Source organism: Crassostrea angulata, chromosome 9 (assembly GCF_025612915.1).
Source record: "Crassostrea angulata isolate pt1a10 chromosome 9, ASM2561291v2, whole genome shotgun sequence".
NCBI lineage: Eukaryota > Metazoa > Mollusca > Bivalvia > Ostreida > Ostreidae > Magallana > Magallana angulata.
In genome coordinates, this window is record NC_069119.1 from 21,305,488 (window position 1) to 21,332,891 (window position 27,404).

Genomic DNA, 27,404 nt, shown 5'->3' on the forward strand with positions numbered 1-27,404 from the left:
TTTAAATACCAAATAGCATAATATACTCACTATGCATAAGTCTTCTCAAATTACTATATACAGTATCCGGATTTGTTCGCGTGTCACAAAATTTGCGAAAATGGAGAAAATGTGTATAGCATTTTAATTAAAATTTGCGCCAGTCATTTTTGCGATGAATATGATTTCTGCGTATTCAAAAATTTGCTTTTTATAAAAGACATTGCGAAAAAAGCGAAAATTAGATCATCGCAAAAATTACCGGATATACGGTATACTATATCACTGACCTGCTGACGGTATTTTTTTCTGGTCTAACATTTATTGTGTTGTATATGTTTATATAGTGCCGTGTTTTGAATATGGAAGCAGTAATCTAATCAACATTGTTTAAAAATTTAGATACATGTAAATATTTTACTGTTTAAAGTGCATTCTAAGAATTTTTATTTGAGCGACGCCTTAATTGTTATAAATATTGGAGAACGTACGAGAATTGCGACCTAAACCCTCATGAAATGATGAATTTAATGCATTTGTTAATTTTACAACAACAAAAAATATGATAGATCAATAAGATGGCACGGAACCCTCTACTACAATATGGGTAAATCTTATTAGGCCTACACATTTTCTGAATTGTTTAAACAAACTGTAACTTATGTGTTTGACTTATAATTTCCCTAAGAGGCCTATATATAACTGACAGTGATCGTCCACTTGGTAAAAATAAAGGTGGATATATATAAATGTTTTTATTTTAAAATCGCAAAATAGAGAAAACGGGAGACATTAAACAATGTTAAATCATTTGCCATAAGACACTTATACTGTCTATATAGGTTTAAAAAGAAACATGAGGCGAATTTAAAGGGACACCTGCTCAGCGGAAGTAAGCATATCCCATAATTCTACCATGGAAACATCAACATGGCTGCACCGAGCGAAGTGACAGCTCTTCTAAAACGAGGGAAGCGTAGTGTTGCAAGCTTGTTTAAAGGAGAATGGTCAAGACGAAATGGTTCTCCGAAAGCATTTAAAGAATTTCTAGACTACCTGTTTGATCCAAGGCGCAAGTCAATCGAGGACGTTGATACGATAGATTGGTGTCGCTGGATCGTCGCTGGTGGGGCAACTTTTGACGAGTTCTCAGCAGCAGGTGCGCTCAAAACATGCAAACTAGACTCATTAACATTAACTCATTAGACAGCACAAAGAAACATAATTTATGTATGTCTTAAATATATTTGCTTATGAATTCACTGCAATGTGTCCTTTTGAAATGTATTTTATTTTGAAATACCATGTAATAAAATTAAAGGTCCAATGCTGTAATTTCCTCTCTTGTTTTTACACAGTAAAGCAGTATGATAATGCAGTTACATGTGGTCTGGTGTGGACAAAGAACTTTGTAGCCTATCGCTGCAGGACCTGTGGAATATCTCCGTGCATGTCACTCTGTTATGAGTGTTTTCATTCAGGGAATCATGAAGGTCATGATTTCAACATGTTTCGCAGTCAGGCAGGAGGTGCTTGTGATTGCGGGGACATTAACGTTCTTAATAAGTCTGGGTAAATAAACCTTCTTTAATCTATGTGTTACAGTAGGTTTATAGAAATATTGTATGCTATAGAGTCAGTCCCAAGGTATTTATCATGCAGCACATTTTCTTAAATTATTCAATATTTATAAATACCACAGGGTTTAAACAATGTTCATTAAAAAATCCCAAGATTACTCTTTTGAAACGCCCCTCTAGCTTATCAGGTTTCAATACATGGCTTCAAATAAAATTTAAGTCTACTGGGAGTTTGCATTGCAATAGACATGCATGAAAGCACCCAGGTGATAACATCTAAAGACAAAAGTGTGCGCGACATTCCAAGTGACTTCCGAATGGAGAAAAGATGTAAACATTTTCCATTATAAATCTCTGTAAGAAATCTGTTTTCGTTCTTGTGAATTTCTCCGTTTATATAACTTTTGTAGTGACAAATATTGCAATGCATGTATGTGTTGTAATGTGACATGAGTATCCATAGCTGAAAATACATGTCTAAACAACAGAAAAATTGTCTCATTTAATCCCTTTTGATTATTCTATATTCACAGTAATAACACTTGTAAACTTTTGACAGATTTGTAGTTTGCTATTGTATCTTAAACTGTTTTAGATTCTGTTCCCGTCACGGTCCTGATAGGAAGAACCTGAATATGACGCCCCCGACAGACTTACTGGCCATTGCAGAGGCCCTGATGCCACGGGTTATCTTAAGACTGATTCACCACTTCAGGGACAATTGTAAACCAATGGGTGGGTACCTTAACATGCAATATACTAATTAAATTTTGAACAGGCCAAGAAGCAAAGAATTTATTCTTAATCTCTGTGAATGTAAAGAAAACCCATGTATCATTACAATATAGAACATTTATATCCATAATATATAATAGTGATATATTATTTATTTTGATAATTATTTGATGCCCACTTAATATCTTTTCTCATTTCATATACATGCACTGAAAAATTTCCAGTATGAAGATTCATTGTTCTAAATTTATGTTATAGTTCAAGGTTGAAAGGCTGATACTACGTTTAAATTTCCTAAAGAATTAGAATACAGGAAAAATGATTTGAAAGGGGTTAAAGTCTTTTCAACATAATTAATTGTATTTTGAATAGGCTACCATACATGTTAACCTCCAGTAGTGAAAAAGAGGTAGGATTTTAAACCTAAAACAGGAAGCATTGCACAGGATCTTTTTCTTTTAGATTTAAAAGCATGTACATAATTATGTAGATAAGGTCTCTGATTAGTAAGAAGTCTGATTAATAATTAAGGATATCTATTAAATAAAAACTTTATTAATAACAATATCTACACATGCAAAAAAAAAACCCCCAAAAAACAAGAAGAAGAAAAAAGTAAAGTTGGTCATGCAGTCTCATGAGTTTGCATATCAAATTGATTCAGCTTTTTTGGAGGAAAAAATCTTTGTGTGCAGAGATTTTATTTAATATCCATTATTCAGTTAAAATAGGTTTAGTTGCCAAAATTTAATAAATATTAAAAACTAGTCAAAAAGACATACTAGTATTCAGTCATTGTTAAACTTTGCTATTCCACATGTGGCTTTAATTTAAAGCTGCATGAATTCCTTTTTCCTTGGTGAGGATATCGACATGTTTTCAAGGATAGACATTAACTGTTAAATTCACTTGCCCTTTGGGCAAGTGAACTCAAATTTTGACATGCCCGAATCTTAAACTTGGTTGTCCAAATTCAGTAAGAAGAAAAATCAGTTTCAGATTTCCAAGAATCAACAAATCCCCGTTTTCTTTTAAGTTCGTATTTTTTTTAATTTTCAGTAGAATCTTTTGATTCTTTTGATTTACTTTCATTTTGTTTCCCCCCAAAGTATTTAAAAAGAGAAGACTACGATGCCATGACATTTAATAAAACCAAACTATCTCCGTTTCTATCAAAACACGTGTTTGTGAAATAATTAAATTGTACAACAAATGCATTCAGAATATCGTAACATGCACATGGTTTGGCTCTTTATCGTGACAGCACATACCGTAATACGAAGAAGAACTGTCATTGAGCACATGAATATATATTCGCGCGATCTGTAAATCAATGTAACAAGAATGTCATATGGAATGACTTACCTAAAGTTAAACGCTAAGGTAACAGAAGACTGAAGAGTTCCAATTCGGAAAGGGTGTTGATTTTATGATAAAAATTATTTGTAACCTAAACAAAAGACGTACTTCTAATCAGAAATTTTAGTTACCCGATCGGACAAGCCTACCCAGAGTTTCACTTGCCCGAATAGAGATTTTACTTGCCCCGGGCAATCGGGCAACCGTTAATGTCAATCCCTGGTTTTTTAACTAATATAATCATTGAAATTGACTTCTTACACGTATACAATGTTAAAAAAACATGTAAAACACATACTTGAAATCTTATCAATCATTAGACTTCAAAAAGCATATGTATGCCCTTGATTTAAGTCATGCGCTAACTTTAAACCTGACAAGACTCCAAAACAATCAAATTAAACAACAAATGGATTTTGATAAGAGTAATAGATTTTCAAATAGAAGCGGTAGGTGGGAGACGGAGTAAAAACTGTAGAATTCCACGTAAAGTGATCGGGTTAACATGTATGAGGCTACTGTTTTCAGAACATAGTTATATAGATATCACCTAGTTTTACAATGTAACATGTGCTAAGGTGTTTGTGTACTTTGCAGCTTACCGTGATACATTTAGTCTGGCCATGAATGACGCGGAGCATTTCCTGTCCTTCATGCACAGTCTCAGTGACATGGGTGCAGCCATGCGGAGAGTTATGGGTTTGGCATTGACCAACACCACCATGTATAAATATTTAACAGAAGGTAACGGGGAATTCGCTTGGATTAAAAGATGTGTTTGGGGAAACTTGAGTAAATTTGGGATAATTGGTTCACAGTTTTTCTTCAATTTTTATTCTTCTTTTATAATCTCTGTTATAATGATATAATAAAAGCTTAAATTTCATTCATTCATGAGAAAAAGTTTTAGATGATATGATGAATATCATATATTATGAATATGAATAGAGGAATATGATTCAGTTTTGAATAATATGCATTGTATGCTGATTTTTTAGTGGAAGAACTTCCTGACTACTCCAACAGTTACTTTGTGGAGAGTCAGAAGAACTACCTAGTGGAACTCAACAGTCTCAGTGTTCCTAAGGGATTCGAGGATTTTGACAGTAAGTATATATTATCTTGAAAAAAAGTGATTAATCATTTGTAACGTTTTACTTCTGTTTATTTTCTCCGTCGTTTCACCCCTCCAAAAATAAATCTTTTCTTGTCTAATTTAATAAACAACAATAAATTAAAGTGAGTTAGGTTTGATGTGTTCATAACACCATCATATTTAATTACATTACATATATGACAAAACAAAACTTTTACATGACATGAAGGTATAAACATAATTATAAACATACATTTGTATTATGCAGTACAGTGTATAGGCTGGTAGGGAAGGGATACTATTAACTCTTAACAATCTTATAGCGAACGTCGCAATGACCAAATTCAGACACCTGAAAAACTATTTATACTAAGTGGCAAGTCACTCGTGCATGGTGAGATTACTAAGAATAGAATTAGAATTTCAGTAATGTATAAAATCAAAAACGTTAAGAAATTCATTTTACAGTGTTACATTTTTTTCAAGTTTACATAATATTATATACTCTTGTTTACAGTGTATTAATGCTATTGTTTACAGCAAAATATTTACTCTTTTGAACATACAAATGTTACTATATATTGTAACTTTCACTCTTTTATACATTGTAACACTTATTTAAAGTACAGTGTAACATTTCATCTTGTTTACAGTACAATAATTACTCTTGTGTATATATAGTGTAACATTAAATCTTGTTTACACTTTAATAGTAAATGTTGTGTATGTCCAGAGTAATATGTAATATATACTTTGTGAACATGCAGTGTAACATTTACTCTTATGTACAGTGTAACATTCCACTTGTTTACAGTGTAATATTTACCTTGTGTACAGTGTAACATTTACTTTTGTAACAGTTAAAATGTTTCAACTTGGTTTCAGATTTGCCCGGCCTGTCACAGGAACTACATCACAGCTGTTTGTTGGATGAGCTTGTCTTCTGGATGGTTAAGTACGAGTTTCCTGAGAAATTAGTCACCCTGCTACTAAGTCTGCTGCCAGATGAACATTATAAGGCAAGATTTATATTAAAACAACAATCAAATATTTAAAAACTGTTAACCAATTTCTATATTCCTTTACATGGTATTGTGAAACTCTAATGCAAAAGTGGGTTGGATGACTTATTCTGCAATGAAGGCTTCATTTACTTCTTTTGTGTTATGAATTATGTTGACATGCAGTGGTTTAAAATGATAAAAATGATATGACAGAGAGAAAATCAAAACCATAGCATTCTGCTGAAATTTTCAATTGTTAGATTCCTTAGTACCAGGTATATTCTAAACCCAGGGATTATGCCTCATTTTGAAATACAGCATTGATGAACACCTTTCTGTTTTTCAGGAGGCCTTTACTAAAGCCTTTGTGAAGCACTACAGCCGGATATCTCTTGTACTAGTCAAAGGTCTGAAGCGGACAGAAATCGGGAATCGGGTGGTGCACATCAGTGTCCAGTTGTTCAGCAATGAGGGGCTGGCGTGTCAGATGGTACAGGAATACAACCTTCTGTACACACTGATCATCAGCCTCACCCACATGATAGAGAATACTCTACTGGAGAGTTCACTAGAGGGTGAGTCTTACAGAAAACTTCACTCGTAATGTAAAACAACTTGTGTATTTGCATAATTCAGCATGTTGAAAAAGTGCAATTGTAGGGCAAAAATCTTTATTACAAATAAGTTTCTGTAAGAAATGATATGTTGATTAGTCAGTACAAGGGGTAATGTAATACAATGTAATAGAAATACATGTACTCTATTCTTGCATATTTAGGTCATAATAATTTAAATACTTGGTTCTTGGGCCAATTTAAAAAAAAAACAACAAATGGGGTCCTAAATCTGGATTTGATTTTTGTGGCCTTAGTGTAAAACACCATGTTGTGGAAATTTCCATATACATGTATATATTATATATAGCCAGTTTCTGAGCATACGTGTACCTTTAAAGATTTCGGATTGTTTTATACTGTTCAACCAATAATTTAGGTGTAAGTTGGTTTTCTTGTGAATAGAGATTTAGGATGAGATGATATCCTGATTTTTGTACTTCACAAAGTTAGCCTAAAATTACAAGAATTATAGTCACAACTTGTGTTTTCAGACTTTCGCTTGAACTTCCACATGGTGGTAGACTGTACCAACGATATAATGAAGGAGCACATCTACTGGCCCATTGTCAGTGACTTCATCAATCTGCTGGCCCACAAGAAGGTGGCGCACAAGTTCCTGTCCGACAGTAAACTGGTGGTCATGTGGCTGGATCTCCTCTCCTATTTCCAGGGAATGAATCTCAATCACCGTGAGCTCAGCCAACATGTCGAGTTTGAGTCGGAGACCTATTATGCTGCCTTTTCTGCTGAACTCGAGATAGCTTCTGCCCCAATGTGGTCTCTTTTGTCACACTGTAAAACTCCTGTAAGTTTCCTATAAATTAAAACAATATCAATTTTTTTTTAGTAAAGCAATATTGTAGCTTCAGATGGACACTGGTTCAGTGTTGAGAAAAATAAAATGGTTATGATGTCCTTTACCTGATTGTGGACTTTGTTATCCCTGGTGTATGGGTTCAGGTCCTATGTTGAAGCTAATGTATCAATACAGTGGAAATATATTGAATATTACAATATTCTCTCTAGTCTTAGAGATGTTAAGACAGAACCCTTAATACATGGCTGATGTTCATGAAGCTCAATATCTAAATTATGAAATTTATGATCTCTTCGACACATGTATCATTATTACTGAAAGGGGATACATTCATAGTTATAATGTCCATAAAGCCATCTTCCTAAGTTCTGAAGATAATGCCTCTTTTAGGGTCTTAGGTGTACCTTAAAGAAGGTAAACCTCTGCAGATTTGATTGTCACCTTTGGTATGTTTGTTTATAGGACAGTAAAGAACATGTTCTGAATATGATTAAAGTGTGCACCGATGCTCTCCAGGACTGGTTTGATGCCATCAACTGTAAGGAGTCCACAAAGGTGGGTTACAGGTGTACTGGTCTACAAATACATATATACTTACGGTCTTTGATAAAGCTGATTATTTATGGAATTGTTCATTTGATTTCAGCCAAACGCATATCAGTTGACCTTCCACCTTCCTCTCCACCGTTACCTAGCAACCTTTATAGAGACAGGGATCACCTATCATTCTATGACCTTAGATGACCTTCCACTGACAGACAAAATGTTGAAGATGACCTTTACACATCTTTTACAAATACAGGTAAAATCTAGAATATACATTGATATACAGTTAATAGGTATTTGTTTTTTCTGACAAGGACAACTTGGCCAGGTTATATTTGTGTATTTGTGATAAACAAGCGCATCATGTTAATATGTTTCTACATTAAAGCACTACATTTATCAGATTTTCTCCTGTGTTTGTAGGTTTGTTTAGCAGAGATTTACACCTCCATGTGGGTCCGGAATGGAATTCAGATCAAAGGGCAGGCCATGACCTATATTCAGTGTCATTTCTGCTACTCCATGGGGGACGCAGACCTTTACTTGATGCAGGTAAGGGCTTTATCTCACAAAGAGAATGCTGGTACCTGCACAATAAAACAGTGGGCCCCGTATGATATCAAATTAATTTTATTTGCTATATCAGATTATTAGTTCGAAAACCATCTTTTAAAAATATCGAATAAACTTTTTGGAAAGCCTTATCCAAGAAATACATGTATAGATTATCAATTTTTGTTGAAATAAGCATTCAAGAAAAAAGATGGGCAGTAGACATTATGTTAGGGAAGCAAGACACATGAATTTTATTTAATTTTATCCTTATGCTTTGGTTAATATAATAATTTTTCCTTGAAACAGAAAGTGACAGAGAGTTAATGGACCTTGGAGTATATTAATTATTGTGTTAATCATTTGACTTTTTCAGCTATGTGCCTGTAAATTTGATCCAGATTACTTTGTGAAAACAGTATTGGAGAGGTAAGGAACTGTCTTAACAATTGAATAATTTTTTATATTTCAAGATTTAAAATTGCATAATTCAGAATGCTTGTACACTATGTGAGATGGCATTTTTATGAGAATTTTAAACTATGTTTATAAACTTTTTTTATTGTTTGGTTTTAGTTGACAATATCTCTTTTTCATCTTTGAATGGACAACAATCAGTTGACTGATGCATGTAATGATGAATGCTATAAATTTTGATAGGTTCCATGTGGAGAACTGGCTAACATATGGGTCTACTCCGATCAACACAAGTTTCAAGTTAGAGCCCGAGCAGCAGATAGCAATGGTGGATGCTGTTCTTCAGCTCTTCACGACTCTGCTGGGTGTCAGAACCTACCTGGGTAAGACGCTACTCTGAATAGAGATTTATCAGCCTATATGGAAACATTAGTTTTTCAAATCAGAGAATTTGACACAAAAATTAAAAAAAAAAATTTAATTGGATAATACATTTTTTTTTTGCATTTTGAAAAACAGTAAGACCTTTACTTTTGGGGGTGTTGGGGAATGTTGAAGGTTTTTTGTCAGCTAAGGTACCTGAAATGTAGCAGATACTACATACTGATTTAACATTTAACGAGCATATTTAAAAGTTAACTTTGTCTAAGTACTAATGTAATTAGTCAAGATGTACATTATTTTGTTGTTGCTGCTGTTTTCAGGCATTGGTGACAAGGAGTTGACCCGTTTTGAGATGGCCACTATCTTGTGTTTTGGGGACAAGCCTTACAGTCAGATCATGGACTCCATGCCTGAGAGATCGGGCATCACAGGACAGAAGGAGCTGTTTGAGCCAACACTGTCAGAGGTAAGTGTCTTCAAGGGACTAAGAGGCTTTCTGCGGGAAATTTGTTTTGGAAATTACAAATGAAATAATGTGTTTAATGTAATGAAAAACAATGAATGAGCTCCTCTGAATGCTTGTAAAATGTAAAAATGCAGACTGAAGCTTTTGTGTTTTTGAGATTTATTCTGAATTTTTTCATTTTAGATTGCCGATTATAAAGCTCCAAATTTGGAATCCAGTGGAGGTCTACAGCAGGGAACCTATACACCCAAAGGTGCGTACTCTGGACTTTAGCTTCTCTTTGGGTAAAGATCTAGTAAATATAGAGAGCCTACAAGTTTTTTAAACTAAAAAAATCAGTTAGAATTCATAAAGCCATGCTTAAAGCTAAGAGTTGGTCAAATGATATACATGTATTTATGGTCACTCTTTTTCATTGAAAACAAGATTTGTTCTGGGAAAGGAGATGTATTCTCTGACAGTGTGATTTTTATTAAAAAATCAATGCATTTAAAAATTTGATATATTTACATTCCAATTCTGTTGTAAGTCAATTACCGTAATCCGGTGAATATAATACGCAGTAGTGTACAATACGCACCCCCCACTTTGGGCCTGAAAATGGTGAAAAAAAGCTTGTTGGGATGTATAATACGCATCAAAAAAATTGACCAAACGGTAATCCTGAGTATCAACAAAGCAGTTTTACTTTGTATGCACGCTCAACTTCATCGCGGGAATACGCTACCGGAAATAAGAAAAACACAATATTTTCTTAGATATGGATTTATTGTAACTAATACATCGCGGTAATATCTGTATTTCGTAATCAATGTTTTTAATAGACCTAGTATTAAATATTCTACCGTAAATAAAATCAACTACTTTTAACAAGCGTGATATAATTGTTTAGTCATTACAATCCCTGTGAAGTGAAAAACGGACGATGTACAGGTATGGAGATAACGGACCTACATGTAATTAAATTCTTAAATGACTCCGATCAAAGTGATCAATTAGAGGCCTGGAACATAATAAAATATATGCACAAATAGTTGTGTTGTGTATAGTACACATAGCCTAAGGGGGTGTCTGAGATACCCAAGGTGTCAATCGTTAGCGGTGGGGAACCACAACTGTTTCAATGGCTTCAATTAACGGAATAGGTTATAGAATCATTTATATTCATAATTATTTGCAATAAATTAATTAGCATTAAATGAAAATGGTTAAAAATGAGCCAAATGATGTGTAAGATCGGCGTCAAATAGCACGTGACCATCCAAGTCCGCATTCTATTAATAACAGCTGTAATGGCGGCGTACACGGAGATAAAGAATAGGCAGTTCAAATTAATTTTTAAAGGCCATTTTGAAACAGTTTATTTATTAACAGACTTAAAGTGTACATTTTCTTTAATTACATGCTATAACAATGATTTCCTAAAGGGGTTACATAGTAATATATACGTGATAATGAAGGAATATTACGATGTATAGCGGGGTATCGGTTCTGTCTGTGAACAGCATAGGTAATACGGCAGTATGATACCCCGTGCTTCAGCTAGGAAAAAATATGCCCAAATCCTATAGGGATGTATAATACGCACCCCTTTCTGAAGGTAAAAAATGCTGGGAAAAAAGTGCGTATTATATTCACCGGATTACGGTAAAAGATCAGAGAATGTACACAGAACACTTAGTGTTAATAGTTTGTTTTCTGAGTAATTCTGGTTAGTATCTGATACATTGGATATTTTTGCCAGGGTTCGTTTGGGAAAGAGAGTTTGATCCTGTCCATGTATCACTTCGAGCTTTGTACAAGAAGGACATCCAGACAGCCCTAGACAGATACACAGAACAGTAAGTTCCGCGGTCCAGCACTCATCAGTATAACACACTTACGTCTTTTTGTGTATATTATTCAGTGCCATTATCAAATCATGTTTAAAAGGGACTTTAAAAGTAAGTGTAAGGATAAAAGATATACAGTGTAAAAGATGAGTACAGAAGATTTGAAATTTTTAATGTGAATTTTTGAATAAGCTTATCTTTTTCAATTGTTTTAATATGTAAAAGGTACTTCTTGTAAATTGTGTGTCAGCACTTTCTTTCTTTATTTTGGATTTATTTTATCGTTGTTGCATTATCCATTTATTGATATATTACAGTATAAGACAGTCTGGAAAATACAAGTCCAAGACTCCACCCTGGCCCCCGTTCCGACCCCCAGGGAAGATCTCTGGGGCGTACAAAGATCTGCATCGACTTCTACACTGTAAAACTATGCATGCATTCCTGTTCACAGTCCTCTATAAGGTGTGTGTTGTTCATGTATCTGTTTACATTACTCTGAATATATGTACTTTTTAAGAGAAAAGAATTTGAACTGTTCATTAATCTTAGGCACTTTCACTATGAAATGAAAGATTTAGATAGGTATGAGAGACAAAAATAATACAAGTAATTTGAATGTTAAATTAACCTTCAGACAAGAGAATATTAAGTCACATGATGACAATAATGATGATTATTTCAATGATTTGTTTGGATCAGTTTATGAAAGAATCCAGCATTCCGGACAGTGTTCTGTACAACACCGTGCATCTTCTTGACCTTGCAATGACCTTGCCATCTCCTGATACTTGCAGAAAGGTAACAACTCAACCAGAGTCACCAACCGCTTTATAATGGAACCTTGTCGTCTTTTTCTTCCTTTCGATTTTAAACAATTATATTTCTATGTCTTCAGTTTATTTTATTTAGTACTTTCATTTTTAATCCTGACTTTCAGTTTAAGTCGTTCTGTGGGAGTGTGACAGACGTGGACTACCACGACTGGTTCTGTGGCACCAGCATCCACCAAAATGTCCGGGAGGTGGTGAGGGAGGTGCTGATCCCGGTGATGGTCGAGGACTTCCTCCCCACCTCACTATCTAGTCTGGAGGAGATGTTCCAGATGGCCCCCAGCGCCATGATGAGTCAGTATTGTCAACACCAAGATGTAGGCTGAGAATAAAATTAAAATTAATCATATTCAATGAGAATTTTAAAGAAAGAAATGTATTTAGCCTACAAACTGTTATGAAGTGAAATAAGAAATTGATTAAAAAGTTTATGTTCGTTTGGTTCATATAAAGTACATGTATACGTATCACTATATATATCACTGAACTTCCTTATAAGGGTTCTTCTCCTTTGTCATTTTTGTCTAGTTGTGAAAGATTTTCCCTATTTTTAGTTTGCTTAAGGAGAAATAATATGCAATTTTCAATCAGCTCTGTTTTTCAAATTGCCCACTGTAAGTGAGGGGGAATGAAGTGAATTTTTCCCAGTATACAAAAAGGGAGGATAAAAGCTCAACAAAAAATATAATGTTTTTGGATTTGACAGTTACATCAGTACGACAGTTGACAAGTGTATGCAATGTGTTTTAATGTCTTTAATATTTTTTGTATTTATTGTAGACACAGCTGGTCCTATCACGGCAGCCCACTCCGGGGCACTACCCACTGGACTGGTTCCCGTCCCTGTCTCAAGTCACCATCACCGGGTCGCCCAGAAATCTCACCAAACGGCGGCCAAGTCTGACTCTGTGCCAAAATACGAAAATAGAGGTGTCTCCACTGAGAATGCTCAGAAACTGTGTGTCCCAATCAACGAATGCATCATCAGTATGTTGATCAAAATTCATGCCAAGTTGATGGGACAATCGTGTTCATATGTTCCATTATCGCAGTCAAAGCGACAGATTAGTGATTCTGTGATAGGGGATGGTCCGTTTTTTGTGTGTAAACTTTTGGATAAAATGTCTAGAAGTAGCACGGACTGTGCACGTGCTATAGAGGATGTTTACACTTCTCTTAATCCAAAGGAAGTGTCAGGGGCAGGAAAAAAGCGAGACACAGCAAAAGATGAGGAAAGGTCAGTTTAATTTTGCTGTTAATATATTGAATGAAAAATTCAATTTGGAATTTTGACAAAACAATAAAGTGGACTGGGGTATGGTAATATTTATTACAATGTTTTTAGAAATATATTGCTTTACAAAGTTCTAGTATGTACAATGTATAATACCAGTGATTTTTTATTGATGCTTAAAACAAATGTCTAACAGAGTATGTTGATAATATTTATTCTAAATATAGAAAAACATTGTTTTTTAACATTGTTTATTGCATTTTTGTGTGTCTATAAAAGCTGAAAATTTCATGTTAATGAGAGGAAAGAAGCCTTTTCAATGCATATCAATTTTGATGTTTCTTTCATCTACAGTGATTTAGGTAATGTTTATTGAATCATAAATAGCTACATGTAACACATCCTTTTCATATGAATGACAGTAATTAAAATAACTGCATTAAATAAATCAATCAAAGTTTTAAAATGCAGTCACCGCTTAACTAACCTTAAAATTGATTTGATCATTATGAACAGGCGACGTAAAGCTCGGGAGAGACAGCAGAAGTTGATGAACAAGTTTGCTAACAAGCAGAAGGCTTTCATGCAGCAAAATCCCCAAGCGGCTTCTGGTATGTGGCAGTTACACTCAATAAAGTGAACCTTCATACAGTGTCATGTGTATGTCAGTGTACCTTCATACATTGTCATGTGTCAAGTATCGTCATGTCAGAAAAATAAGAATATTAATTTTTTCGAATAGAGACTTAATATTTTTGTGTATTTTTTAAGATGATGAGAATGACATAATTAGTGATTTGTCTGCCACGGAGATTCCACAGGAAGTAAGCGGAAGTGTCCAGGCCCAGGAGTATGACTGTGTTATCTGTGGCACCACCTCTGCCTCCACCGCAGACAAAACAATGGGTCTGGTGGTGCTGCTACAGCCCAGCAGTGGTATGTTCTCTTTTAACCTGGTGACTCAACAGTGCAACTAGCCAATGGCAAATAACACCAAATCTATTATTTTACATCTTAAAGTATGCATTGTAATTATGAATAGGGGTTAAATTCCTTGCTGTGAATTAGTTAGGACACATTTTCTACAGCCAGTTGTTTAAGTCTTAACTTCAACCATGTCAAAAATTTCTTGAGCTAAACAATTCAATGTTTATTTGACATATGAACTAAAACATGTTATTAAATGCCAGTGTTGAGTGTTTGTTGTTGTGTCTGCAGTGTTGGGACACAGACTCCAGGAGAACGATGTGATCAGCCTGCCCCTGAAGAAGGACCAGAAGGTCTACCCCCACGTCTCGTGTGCCTCCGTACAGAGGCAGCAGCTCAAGACCATGTTTGAACACTTTGAAGAGGTAACAATGAAAAAATATCTCAATTTATTTCATAATACAGCACTCTTTCCAAAAAACATGTACATGTTTGACAAAAACTGTCTTTTTTGACAATTCTGTCTAGGAAATTTTGGTCAATTATTCCAGTAAAAGTTTTTTTTATCTTATTAAGGTTTAGTGTAATGAATTTTTTTTAGATAAATTGAAAAGAAAAAAGTAGATACCAGTAGGTATTTTAAGTTACCCAGTGAAATGTACATGTATGTGAACTTGATTTTAAGAATTGAGATGAATTATATAATGATATTGAACATTGTGCTTTACAGAGCTCCTGTCAACTGTCTGTTAACATTGGCTGGGAGGGAGGTGTGGTCGTGCACACCTGTGGTCACTATTTACACCTGGACTGTCACAGCTCCTACCTGCTGTCTCTCAGGGTAGGTTCAAAAGCAATTGTAGACTTGTTATAGATTGGGCCACTTTTTAATGGCCACTTTTAATATAATTTTTTTACATGTAATTTTAAAAGATTTTGAAAAAAAATATTTCTAGAAGACCATTTTAAGTTATATATTAGCTTCTAATAGGTTAAAATGCTTATAATGGACACTTTATTAGATTTCAAACAAAGAAAGTAAACATATTACTAAATTTTTCTATGAATGTCCCTTTTCTCTTGTTTCTATGATTCTGCCTATCAACATATACCTGTCACTGTTTTGGCAGTCATATGTGAATTTTTAAAATATAATACGTGTATATACAACAAATATTCCAAAAGTAAGGAGTACTCCCAAATGTCCCAAATAGTTTTTACAAAAATAAAAGGTGGTCTACAGCACTACATGCTAAGTTTCCTTGGAACATTGGGACATGAAATTGAGCTGAGTTTATGTTTGTTGCTACAGACACAGGAGATGACCGGGAACTTGGCTGTCAATAAAGGGGAGTACTGGTGCCCCCTCTGTCGGCAGCTGGCAAACTCTGTGATTCCTATCCCTCCAGAGGAGGACCAGTTTACTATTAAGAGACCGTTGTCTTCTGATCCCAAGCAGCTTATCAAAGATGTAGCAGATATGATGGTCTCCAGGCCTATTACTCCTGTATGTACAAGTTTTGGGCCGGGACAATTCTTTTTATTATTTGTTGAAGTTGAAGGCTGAAGTGAGGTTTTTTTTTTATCAAAGAGTATACTGTATCTGTGTGACCATGTATCTGTAAATGTGTTCATTTGTCTGTCTTTTGTCTGGAAGCTTTTCACATTTTTTAACTTCTTCAGAGCCAAAAGATCAATTCCCACCAAACTTTTCACAAACTGTCTCTTTATGAAGGTTTTTGAAGTTTAAGCAAATGAACATGATCCTGATTTAACCAAATAAAGTAATTGTCATATAATAACATCATGTATCATGATGACCAGTTCTTTATGACTTCATTTTCCCAAATAAAATTATTTTGTCAAATCAAGGTACTTTTACTGCATAAACAAATTATTTCAGTCATTTTTCTTGATGATTTTTTTACTCGGGGTTTTACTCATGTGCAGCAATTTCGGTGAATGAATGACCATTTTTTGAAATCCAATCCTAATTCTCAATAGATCTTGGTCTTTATTTTCTAGAGATCTCCGAACCTGACAAAGGTGATGGGCAGTGTGATGGAGGACCTAACGAATGCCACGTACGGGAAATTCAAGACCTACACCAGCTCCCAGACCTCCGAGAGCGTTCTGCTGTTTGTCTGTTCTGTGGCAAGGTACACCTCTCTACTTCTCTCTTCTGAATCATGATGAACAGACGTAAAGCCTTTAGTAAACAGTTTATGTAATTCTGTATATAAATTAAAAAAAGAAGTGGAATCTTTGTCATTAGAATTTTAATTATAAGTCTGTAGGACTTCCTTTTTCAGTAGGTTTTTCAGTACTGTAGTGTGAAGTGATTGTCCCTTTAGTGAATTAAAGAGGTCATTTATGTTTAAATTATAATCATTTGATTACAGATCAATTCAATCTCTAGGAAACAATCTAAATGATATATAATTTTTTTTAATGTAAATCCATGTACATGTACATAAAGTTTAAAAAGTTTGTGTACTTGTAGAACAAATCTAGAAATGGAGTTGGTTAACAGAGGGAACATGTTGACGAAATCCTCCTCTCAGTCAGGGAAGCGCTGCTTCTGTAAGTACACCTACGGTTTGACTCACCGTTAATGGTCAGGCACTCTTATATAAATAATATATTGTAATCCAATGTTTATGATATATTTTTAAATAAAAAATAATTGAAAGTGTCAAACTTTGTTTATGGCAACAAATAATTCTAATCATTGACAAGAAGTACTTGTACTGGCAAACATCACAAAAATTCTGGCAGACGATGTTGGTGTATGGTAACATGCCTGCAATATCAACTGAGTTTCATTGTGATTTTGTATTTCAGTGCCTTTGTACCATGTACTGAGTATGCACAGTAAAATCCTGACCACGAAGCCCTACACGGACCTCTGGTCACACATGACTGGACTTTGTTGTTCTGTGCAGACAGACAGGTAAATACATGCAAGGGAATTACATCTAATAAAGGAGATCTCCTTATCTTTAATTTCATTTAGAGAAGTTATGCAATTGATTAATTATTTATTTGAATATATTTATATAAATAAGGATTATAAAACAGGCATAGTTTGTATAATCCCTCTCCTGGTTTATTGATTAAATTTTTGTTGTTTTCAGTGTGTCACTTTACCATAAAGATGTCCCTCTTTTGTTGAAAGACCCTGTGTCTCTGCTGATTCAGATCTTATTAACACTGCCTTCTACCATGGAGAAAGGTAGTGCATGCATTCAATAAGAATATTTAAATGTTAATGAAACAAAATGAGCATTTAGATATTTAAAATTATTAATACTCTCATTTGAGTTGATGTTCCAACGATTCAAACAATTGATGAGATTTTAGACCCCCAAAAAACGTTTATTTCCTCAGGCATCCAACATAATAAATTTTTCCCTGTGGCTTTATTGCATCTCTATATTTAAAAGGGAAAGAACTCCATTTTGAAAATTAAAAAAATTGAATTACATATATTCCCATTAATACCCCCCCCCCACCCCCAAACAAAGTTTTAGAATCATGATTGGTTAAAATTATCATCGATTTGGCACCAATCCAAAGGAGTCCCATTGGGAGGGGTTAGGTCTGGACAGTTCTGTTTAAATCTTGCCATTACTAATGGTGTACTTTGCTTTATCCATAAATATAATATTTTTTATATGTGTACTGAATTTGTAAAGGGGATTCCCACATTTGTGCTCATGCTACATGTGTATCCATGTCCTTATCGTATTCTATTGATTATTCTGATCATGATTATCTATTTGGTATGCATGTAAATTATTGAATTTTTTTATGGTCTTTGTTTTTAATATTTAATTTCAAGAATGATTTTTTTTCTTCCAGAGCATTTTGAATGTGTGCTACAAGTTCTGTACAACGTGGTGTATATCAAAGCCATTGCAGCAACCAGTTGTACGTTTACATCGGAGGAGAGGGAAGCTTGGAGGAAGAAAGGAAGACATGTATGTACTGATTCACTGTAAATATGTAGATCCCACTTGGTAATGATGCTTACAGTATTGATGGTACTTAGTACATGTATTGGTACTGGAGCACCTTAACATTTACAGACACAACTTATTTCTTGAATTTTCCATCAGCTGTGGATTCTGTTGAAATTAAGTGTTAGTCAATATGTGAGCAAAAACTTATCAGAATATCAGAACAGCTGTTTCTAAAGAGTTGAGTCATAGTGGCTTTTGGATTGGTAAGGAACTAGGGGCCCACAGGATCTTAAAAGGTTTTTAGAAATACCCCAACACTATTTTTTTTTAATTGGTTAAGCATGGAATCCACAAGTTCAAGACAACAATCAATCTCTGATATCATTCTTAACTTGAAGCCTTGGAAATAAGGTTACAGATATTCCAGTACTTTTTGTGTTACAATGGCTGAATTGTTTCTTGAACTGTTACTCACCTTTTCTTATAGTCACAGCTGACAACTCTGGAAGGAATGATGAGTCATGTGATCACGCGGCTACAGCTGAGTCGAGTTTACGATGACATTGACATGGACAAGGACATCCCAGCTGTGAGTTTCCTATGATTTCCCTTGCTGCTTACATCTGTGCTAAGTAGACTTTATTTTTAATTTGTTGTAAAACTGACCTTTCCTTTAAGTGCCATTGAAATCTAGTAATTTGGCTCCGAGTTTTGTTTGATATGTGATTTTCAGATCTGCCAGAGTGTCTGGTCTCCACAGAGTGTAGACATGGCCATTCAGGACATTTTCCTGCCATTTCTGCGTGTGGCGGCACTGCTCAAATATCACCTATTTAATGTGGAATTTCCCAGTCAAATGGTAGGCTACCTTTACGCTTATAAAAATTATTCTCTTAGCCTTAAAGCTTTAAATAAAGATTTATCAATATCGTTTAGTTTGAATAAAGACTGACACAATTGACAGTGTAACTTTGAAGGTTCCTCCTTTGCATTGATTTAAAGTTTTGAGTTATCAGAAATGAAGTAAAAAATCCTTGTAGTTTTTAATAAGATAAAAAAAAAACACCCCTACCAACATTCTTTTTGTGGACAAAATAGGCTGGAGAATCAAGATTTTAATTCTTTATTGCCTTAAGTTATTGCAACTCTCAAGAGACAAAATGCTGTGTACAGTATGTCATGATTGTTTATTGCTGTGTGTTATAGTCTTCAGACTGTGAGTTTTTACACCTGTGTACTTACCTGAGGATCCTGGGGACCCAGCCCGCTACCAGTGATGGACAAAACACCTGCTCAGCAAGGGTCTGCTGGACTACAGAGGAACCCCTCAACCTGACCCGCGCCTGGTGCACCGACCTGGCCAACGCAGCCAATCAGGAGCCGGTTGACTTCAAGGTAACGGCCCTCTGACTAATGAAATACATGTACATGTTAACCGCCAGTCTTATGAATTTGCATATCAAATTGATTAAGCTTCTTTAGAGGAAAAAAATCTTGTGCAGAAATTTGAACAATTTCCATTTTTAGTAAAAATAGGTTAATTTGCCAAACTTTAACAAAAGAGAAGTAAGAACTACTGGTAGTAGTAAATCGTATATTCTTTTTAATATGAAAAACAATGTTGACATGCTTATTACAAATCATAAAGTGTTGCAATTAAATGTAAGTCAAGTTTACTTTAAAAGACATTTTCCATCATTAAAGACACAAATGGAATAATAAAGCATCCTTTTCCTTGGCAATGTTATCAACATGTTTTTTATCCCCTCGTGCAACTTGTTGCGAAGGGGATATAGCATCGCTGCTGTGCGTGTGTGTGTATGTATGTGTATTTTCTTCAGCTTGGAAGCATTCTTGCCAACTCACCCGATTTCGTCGGGTCACACCCGATTTTTCAACCCTTCACCCGATTATCTTTTATGACCCGGCGGGTCATGCTTTTCACCCGATTTTTGTTGAACAACCCGAAAATCTCCCGATTTCCGGGTTTGGTTCGTAAATTACGTTGCGCATTTGACTTCCAGTTAGGAACCCAAGCTGAGCTTTATGTACATGTAAACAATGCCGATGGCTGTAACAGACACATTAAGTGTAATTATTATCGTGAGTTGTTTTGACTAAGCGAAGGTTTAAATCACTAAGTGTGATGGCTTCCAATAAGAAAAGGTCTTCATCGGGGCCAGCGGAATCAAAACCAACAAAAAGAAAACGATATTTTTGTACCTATCAACATATCTGGGAAAATGAATTCCGTTAGGTAAAACAAAGTAATCGAGTACAAAAAGAGGCTTTTGTGTTCTGTGTAAAGCACATTTGAATATTGGATTTTGTGCCCAAAATGATCTGCCTAAACATTCAAAAACGCTAAGTCGTGTATAGAATGCTTTTTAATACACAAAAGTCTTCCAAGTCACTTACAACTTTCATGCCATCATTTACAGAGTTCAAAAGCAAGGTTATTGTAGCAGACACTCTTTTTGCATTTTTTTTTGCCGAACACAACCTACCTTTTTCTGTGTCAGATCACTTTTCAAAATTCAAAATCAGCAACTGTTAGTTAAAAGCTTCTTTGCAATAAAGTATTACACATAAGTTTTAACACATATTTCTATTGTATGTACCTATGAAACGCATGGTAAATATGTCGTGAATGTCGTTAGGCGCGATGACCAGATTTTTTACTTTCCAAATCTGGTCATGACCAGATTTTCACATGTTGGAGGTTGGCAAGTATGCTTGGAAGCAACATTTAAAGAAAACCCTTGCACGGACATTTTTCAAACTTCGTACACTTATTGGCATGGTAAAATGACAAACCCTTTTAATTTTCAAGTCGATTAGTTGAATACTTTTAAATATATCGTTAAAATAACACAATTTGTACTTCCGCTTCACTACTGTGAAACTAAAGTGAAAGTAAGCAGTTCAAATCAACAACTTGATATTCTTTGGATTTAAGTACAGGTAAAAAAAAACTTTTTGTAGTAATGGAGGGTAAGTACAATTTGGTCTCCTCAATTACATTTACATAACATAATTATACCCCCGCTCCGAAGGAGAGGGGGTATACTGTTTTACCCTTGTGTGTCTGTCTGTCCGTCCGTCTGTCTGTCTGTCTGTCCGTCCGTCTGTCTGTCCGTCCGTAACAAAAATTTCTGTCACATTTATCTCAGCAACTATTTATCGCAGATGCTTGAAATTTTAACACAGTGTTTGTTAAGGCATGCCATATCGTGGGATATATTTTTGTACCAATCGGACGCCAACTTCCTGTTAAATGACGACTTTGCTTATTTTTTAACCAAAATTTTCAAACAAATTTTCGTCAAAGAATTCTCAGCAACTGTTTATTGCAGATGCTTGAAATTTTTACACAGTATTTGTATAGGCATGCCATATTGTGGGATATATTTTTGTACCAATCAGACGTCAACTTCCTGTTAAATGACGACTTTGCTTATTTTTTAACCAAAATTTTCAAACAAATTTTCGTCAAAGATTTCTCAGCAAATATTTATTGCAGATGCTTGAAATTTATACACAATATTTGTATAGGCATGCCATATCGTGGGATATATTTTTGTACCAATCGGCGTCAACTTCCTGTTAAATGACGACTTTGTTTATTTTTAGCCAAAATTTTCAAACAATTTCCGTCAAAGATTTCTCAGCAACTATTTATCGCAGATGCTTGAAATTTTAACACACTATTTGTATAGGCATGCCATATTGTGGGATATATTTTTGAATCAATCGGACGTCAAACTTCCTGTGAAATGATTACTTTGTTTATTTTTAGCCAAAATTTTCAAACAAATTTCCGTCAAAGATTCCTCAGCAGCTATTTATCGCAGATGCTTGAAATTTTTACACAGTGTTTGTTTAGGCATGCTGTATCGTGGGATATATTTTTGTACCAATCGGACGTCAACTTCCTGTTAAATGAGTACTTTGTTTATTTTAGCCAAAATTTTCTAACAAATTTTCCTCAAAGATTTCTCAGCAACTGTTTATCGCAGATGCTTGAAATTTTTACACAGTGTTTGTTTAGGCATGCTATATTGTGGGATATATTTCTGTACCAATCGGATGCCAGCTTTCTGTTAAATGTCGACTTTGCTTATTTTGCATATTCACATCAGAGCAGGGGTATCACTAGTGAGCATTGGCTCACAGATATCTTGTTCCTAAATAATGCATCCCCCCACACAATAATTCATGTCGCTAGGGGATGCTCCGCTTAGCGGTGCCCTTGTTATCAAATGTAATCGTTGGAAATGGCTTATTTCATTGTTCTTTGTAAAACACATGCTTGAAATTTTATCATCATCAGCCATAAACAAGCGTTTGTGTGCCCCTGATTCAAGTCATGTGCTAATTTATAAACCTGATGAGATTTTCTGACCACAATGGCTTCCAAAATGGCTGTCTATCAAAACAACAAAACAGATTTTAATAAATGTGGTAGATTATGAAATAAAAACTGTAGGTGGGAGACAGAGTTAAAAAGCGGTAGACTTCCCCTTAAATGATGTCTGTGTATATTTTGGTAAATTAATGGTCACATTCTTTTATAATGTTTTGAAACTTAAACCATATAATGTTACTTATTATGGATACCTTTTGATGCTCTCATACCTGTACTTGTAATGTTTTAGTCATAAACCTTATAATGTTGTGGAACACCCGTACCTAATGATGTTGTATATAAAGATATTATGTATCTCATGATGTTATATATTTTGATAATGTTTAACACTTGTACATTATGATGTTATGTATCATGATGATGATGATCTTTTCATTATGATGTATGGTATTAAAATGTATAATACCTGTACATAACGGTGTTTTATATCACCTGTACATTACTGTGTTGTATATCATGATAACACCTGTACATTACATCGTTGTATATTATGATAACACCTGTACATTACGTTGTTGTATATGATGATGATGTGTGACACCTGTACATTTTGGTGTTCTTCAGTCCCTGTTAATGTCCACTAACACATGGTCAGCCCCGAGCCTGATAGAGTTGCCCAACCAGTACTACCAGATCTTCCAGTCCTACAGTCAGCGCACCTGTGTCACCTGTGGAGAGGTTCCCAACGACCCGGCCATCTGTCTGGTGTGTGCCAACTACACCTGCTTCCGCCAGAACTGTTGTACCCAGCAAGGGGTCTCTGAGTGTGTTCATGTAAGTCACCTATCCACTGAATGTCATTAAAAAACTGTGGGAGAAGGGTTGGGAATTTTGTGGAGTGCCATTTTTTTTTACTCAATCGAATTCGGCAACACAAGATATTCATTAAAAAACTATATTTTGTTGGTGAGATACAAAATGAATGTTTTATCTATTCAAATCTATGATAAAGAATAGGAATACCTTTTGATTTAGAGACCTGAAATCTGATTTTGTAGCATTCCATTCAGTGTGGAGCTGGAACAAGCATGTACCTGTTGATCAACTCCACCATAGTGGTGGTTATACGTGGACCCCGGGCCACGCTCTGGGGCTCTGTCTATCTGGACGATCATGGAGAAGAAGACCGTGACCTCAAGTGAGTTGTCCTTGACCTTTGACATTTATTTGAATAATAAAACTACTCCCAAAGTAGGGACCCACCTTAACAAAGAAATTTGAATCTTTGTTATTACCGATATATAGTTTATTTAATACATTTGTATATACATTAATGAGATTTTCTTTGGCTACTACTGAAGAGTTTATCTCTGTTTTATGGACTTGTTAACATAAAAAGAGCCATCCAGTCAGAAATTTGCTGCTCCCTTGTGAGGGCAATTATTCTCCCAATGAGTCTAACTCCACTGTTTGTGGTTGTACAGGAGAGGGAAGCCGCTGTACCTGAGCAAGGAGAGGTACCGCCTGCTACAGCACCAGTGGCTGACCCACAGCTTTGACCGCAGCTGTCAGCGCTGGATATGGCACCAGGACAGGCTCTAACCAATCACAGCACAGGACTTAGCTCAGTTCAGCCAATCAGGAGTGTTTTTATAATTCCCTGCTTGTTGATGTTTAGATCACTGGTCATGCACATCAAACTCAATATTGTCTTTCTATTTATCTGATTGGTCAGAGGAATCCATGTGTCAGCATAACAGACAAGTTAACTTGTTTGACATTTGTAGATCATGATATTATCTGTGATGGATAACTTGACAAAGTGAAGAATGCTCAAAATGATAATGGAAAGGCTAGGGTTATTTTCTGTTATTTCTTCTATGACGATAACCCTCACCTTTTCAAACATTTTTTTTGTGGGGTTGGGGAAGGAGGCATGTTGAAATCACCATGTCCATCTATCTAAGATCTCTTAAACATCTTCACGATTTATTAATCTCCGATCCTCAACCATCTTCGATAAATCTAAATATCCAGATTTTTTTTTTATTTGTACCATAAATCTGTCTTTTATATAGACAAATTTAATTAGTTTTCTTGTGTTAATATTATGTTCAGTTATTCAATGAGAAACTTGGCTTAGTGGTTACACAGAGAACTATTACATGTAGGTAAAGGAGATCGATCCACTGATGAAACGACATAACCTTTTGTTTTTAAATTTGATCTCAACTTGTATATTTATTCCATTATATTTACATCTCCCGAGTATGATTCCCTCTATTTTTTATGAAAGCTGATAGTTAATTCACAGCCCTATATAAAAACAGCCAGACTGAATTCTACACACCCTGTTTAGTAATTTAGTTAATTTTACTTAATTTTTACAATCAATTTCTTAATTTGTTAAAAGAAAGATGTACATATAAAGAATAAAACGCTTTCTTTGAGGATTCATGTGGATAATGAAGGTAGCGATCATTGCAGAAATTTTTTTACATAACCCATTTTAGCGAGTTGTTACCCTCATGTCCCACATGAATCACTTAAGAAAGCATTTTATTGTTTAAATATCCATCGGGGAAAATTTGCAATAACTTTGTAAAATGTATAGATACCATAAATAAATTTCTTTTTATTTCATTTATATAACGTTAAAGTTTGAAGGATAAATAACGTTTTTATGATGGAAAAAAAATACTCTGAGACTGAGGGTCGGAGAAAATTAAAAGATGTCCATTGTTGTTATATACCTACAGGTGATAACGTTTTTTACTCATCACTGGTGTCCACCCTTGGCTACTTGACAATGATTGTTTGCAAGGATTTTCAAAAAAGATGGTTAGGGTTAGGATTTACAACTTTTCTTTTCTATGCAGTTGTTTAATAGTTTATAGACTGTTTTCAAAGAATTTGTGACATGATATTTCACTGAGACTAATGAATGTACAAATTTAGGAGGGGATATTTCTGTCTATCCCTGTCAGTCTTTCCACTCAACAGTTCACACAACTTTACTATCTATTCAAGAACTTATATGAGAAGAAATATCAGAGGCTCATACTTGGCATAAAGTCAGCTTATGATGTAAGAGTTTGACATGACCTTTATGTGAGGTCAAAGACCAGTGGTCATATTAAGTGTGGGTATTGTTATTAAACTATTTTGTATGCTGGTTAAAGAAGAAAGTTGTTAATCATGCTTCTGAATTGTTTTTATCCACTAACTGTTTTTTTCTGAAATCATTAAATCTGACCATTAATTAATTAATGCAAAGGAATGTTGACTCAGATTTTGACCAGTCAGTATGGTGAGCTCTAAAGTCATACTTAGTAAAAAATACTAGATATCAGAGTGAATTGTAAATTGACTGCCATCATGATTTTATTCATATTTTTTAAAGTATGATTTCAATATTCCAAATGAGCTAAGAAAACTTGTAGGGAGAGGGCAAAATTTCAAAGTTCTTATAACTTGTGCCCAATCCATTCTTAACGATTTATTACAATAAAATATGTTTAAATCAAATCAGGTAATAAAAAGCAAAACTATGGTAAATTATGCTCAAAACTCAATAGGGTCAAATTTTCTTTAATTTGCCAGTAGTTTAAAGTTAAAATAAGTACAGCAAATATTTTAAAGTAAACTGATAAAGGGGTTATAATCAATGTTTAAAAAAAACTTATAAATGAAAATAAGGTTATTATAATAGGCCTGTACATACAGAATATGCCATATACTTCATAGGGATACTGAGTATTTTGTTTCTGGAGAATATGACTAGAATATAGTCTAAGGCTTTCCAAATTTATTCAATTTTGAAGTCTTATACGTGATATTTCACAAACTTTTGAGAAAAGGCATTTGTGAAAAATATAAATTTGATTGTGTAAAATGTGAAATATTGAAGAAAGGTACATGTACAATGTAATAATGATTATCAGTGGTACCGTTATATGGCTTCAATAATTTTCAAAGAAAAGTGAACTATTATGGAGTTATTAATTTTATTTTGTCTAAAATGCATTTTTTTATTCAAAAAAATCCTTGACAAATGTCATTCATTTTTTACTGCTCATTGTTTGTAGATGAGCATCATATTGTTATTAGGAATGTAAACTTTTGTTTTTAACATTTGTTTTTTTTTATTACATATTCTTTGCCATGTTTTACTGTTATTATGGATTGCACTTAATCCAGCTTTTGTTGTGTGTTGAAAAGTAAAGAGGAGGAAACTTAAAGTGTGTTAATATTTATTTTGATACCTTCATTGTAGATCATTAAACCAACAACTGAAAGTCACGGGTAGGGCACTTAAATAAAAATTAACAGTTTTCTCAAGCACCACTAAATTGATGTAATCAAAAATAGATATCGTTAATGAATATGTTAAAATTCTTTGTAAATGATGACATATTATTCAGCAAGGTTATATATTGTACCTAGAACATTTCATGGTTGTGGCAGTTGTCTCAGACGACAACAAACTTTTGAAGCTTTTTCTCTCCGTTGTAAAGCGTTTGAGCTTACAGTCTGAGCCAGTGCAGATACCCAGTTTCCTTGGTGCTTACCGAATGGGAGAAATTGCTCAATTTCAACTTGTATATGTTTATGTCATATGATCTGAAAATCGATATAGTAATTTATCAAAGTAATTTATTTGTGAATTGTGAAGTGGTCTTATTATACCTG

At 34.5% G+C, this 27,404-nt stretch overlaps 1 protein-coding gene across 1 annotated transcript; it reads left to right on the forward strand.

The window, feature by feature from the left end:
- Window positions 1-871: 871 nt before the first annotated feature.
- LOC128162979 (E3 ubiquitin-protein ligase ubr3-like) lies at window positions 872-26,953 on the forward strand. The gene is made up of 36 exons (XM_052826429.1): window positions 872-1,138; window positions 1,338-1,551; window positions 2,155-2,294; window positions 4,251-4,397; window positions 4,652-4,759; window positions 5,635-5,768; window positions 6,100-6,328; window positions 6,862-7,175; window positions 7,650-7,742; window positions 7,834-7,989; window positions 8,157-8,285; window positions 8,662-8,714; window positions 8,946-9,085; window positions 9,407-9,552; window positions 9,736-9,805; window positions 11,297-11,393; window positions 11,702-11,849; window positions 12,087-12,185; window positions 12,325-12,511; window positions 12,998-13,454; window positions 13,968-14,062; window positions 14,223-14,387; window positions 14,670-14,803; window positions 15,109-15,219; window positions 15,691-15,885; window positions 16,404-16,537; window positions 16,882-16,961; window positions 17,223-17,331; window positions 17,516-17,613; window positions 18,243-18,361; window positions 18,831-18,932; window positions 19,077-19,202; window positions 19,550-19,738; window positions 23,337-23,546; window positions 23,771-23,910; window positions 24,197-26,953. The coding sequence occupies exons 1-36, from the start codon at window positions 910-912 to the stop codon at window positions 24,312-24,314; spliced, it is 5,415 nt and encodes a 1,804-aa protein (XP_052682389.1). The 5' UTR covers window positions 872-909; the 3' UTR covers window positions 24,315-26,953.
- The last annotated feature ends 451 nt before the right edge of the window (window positions 26,954-27,404 follow it).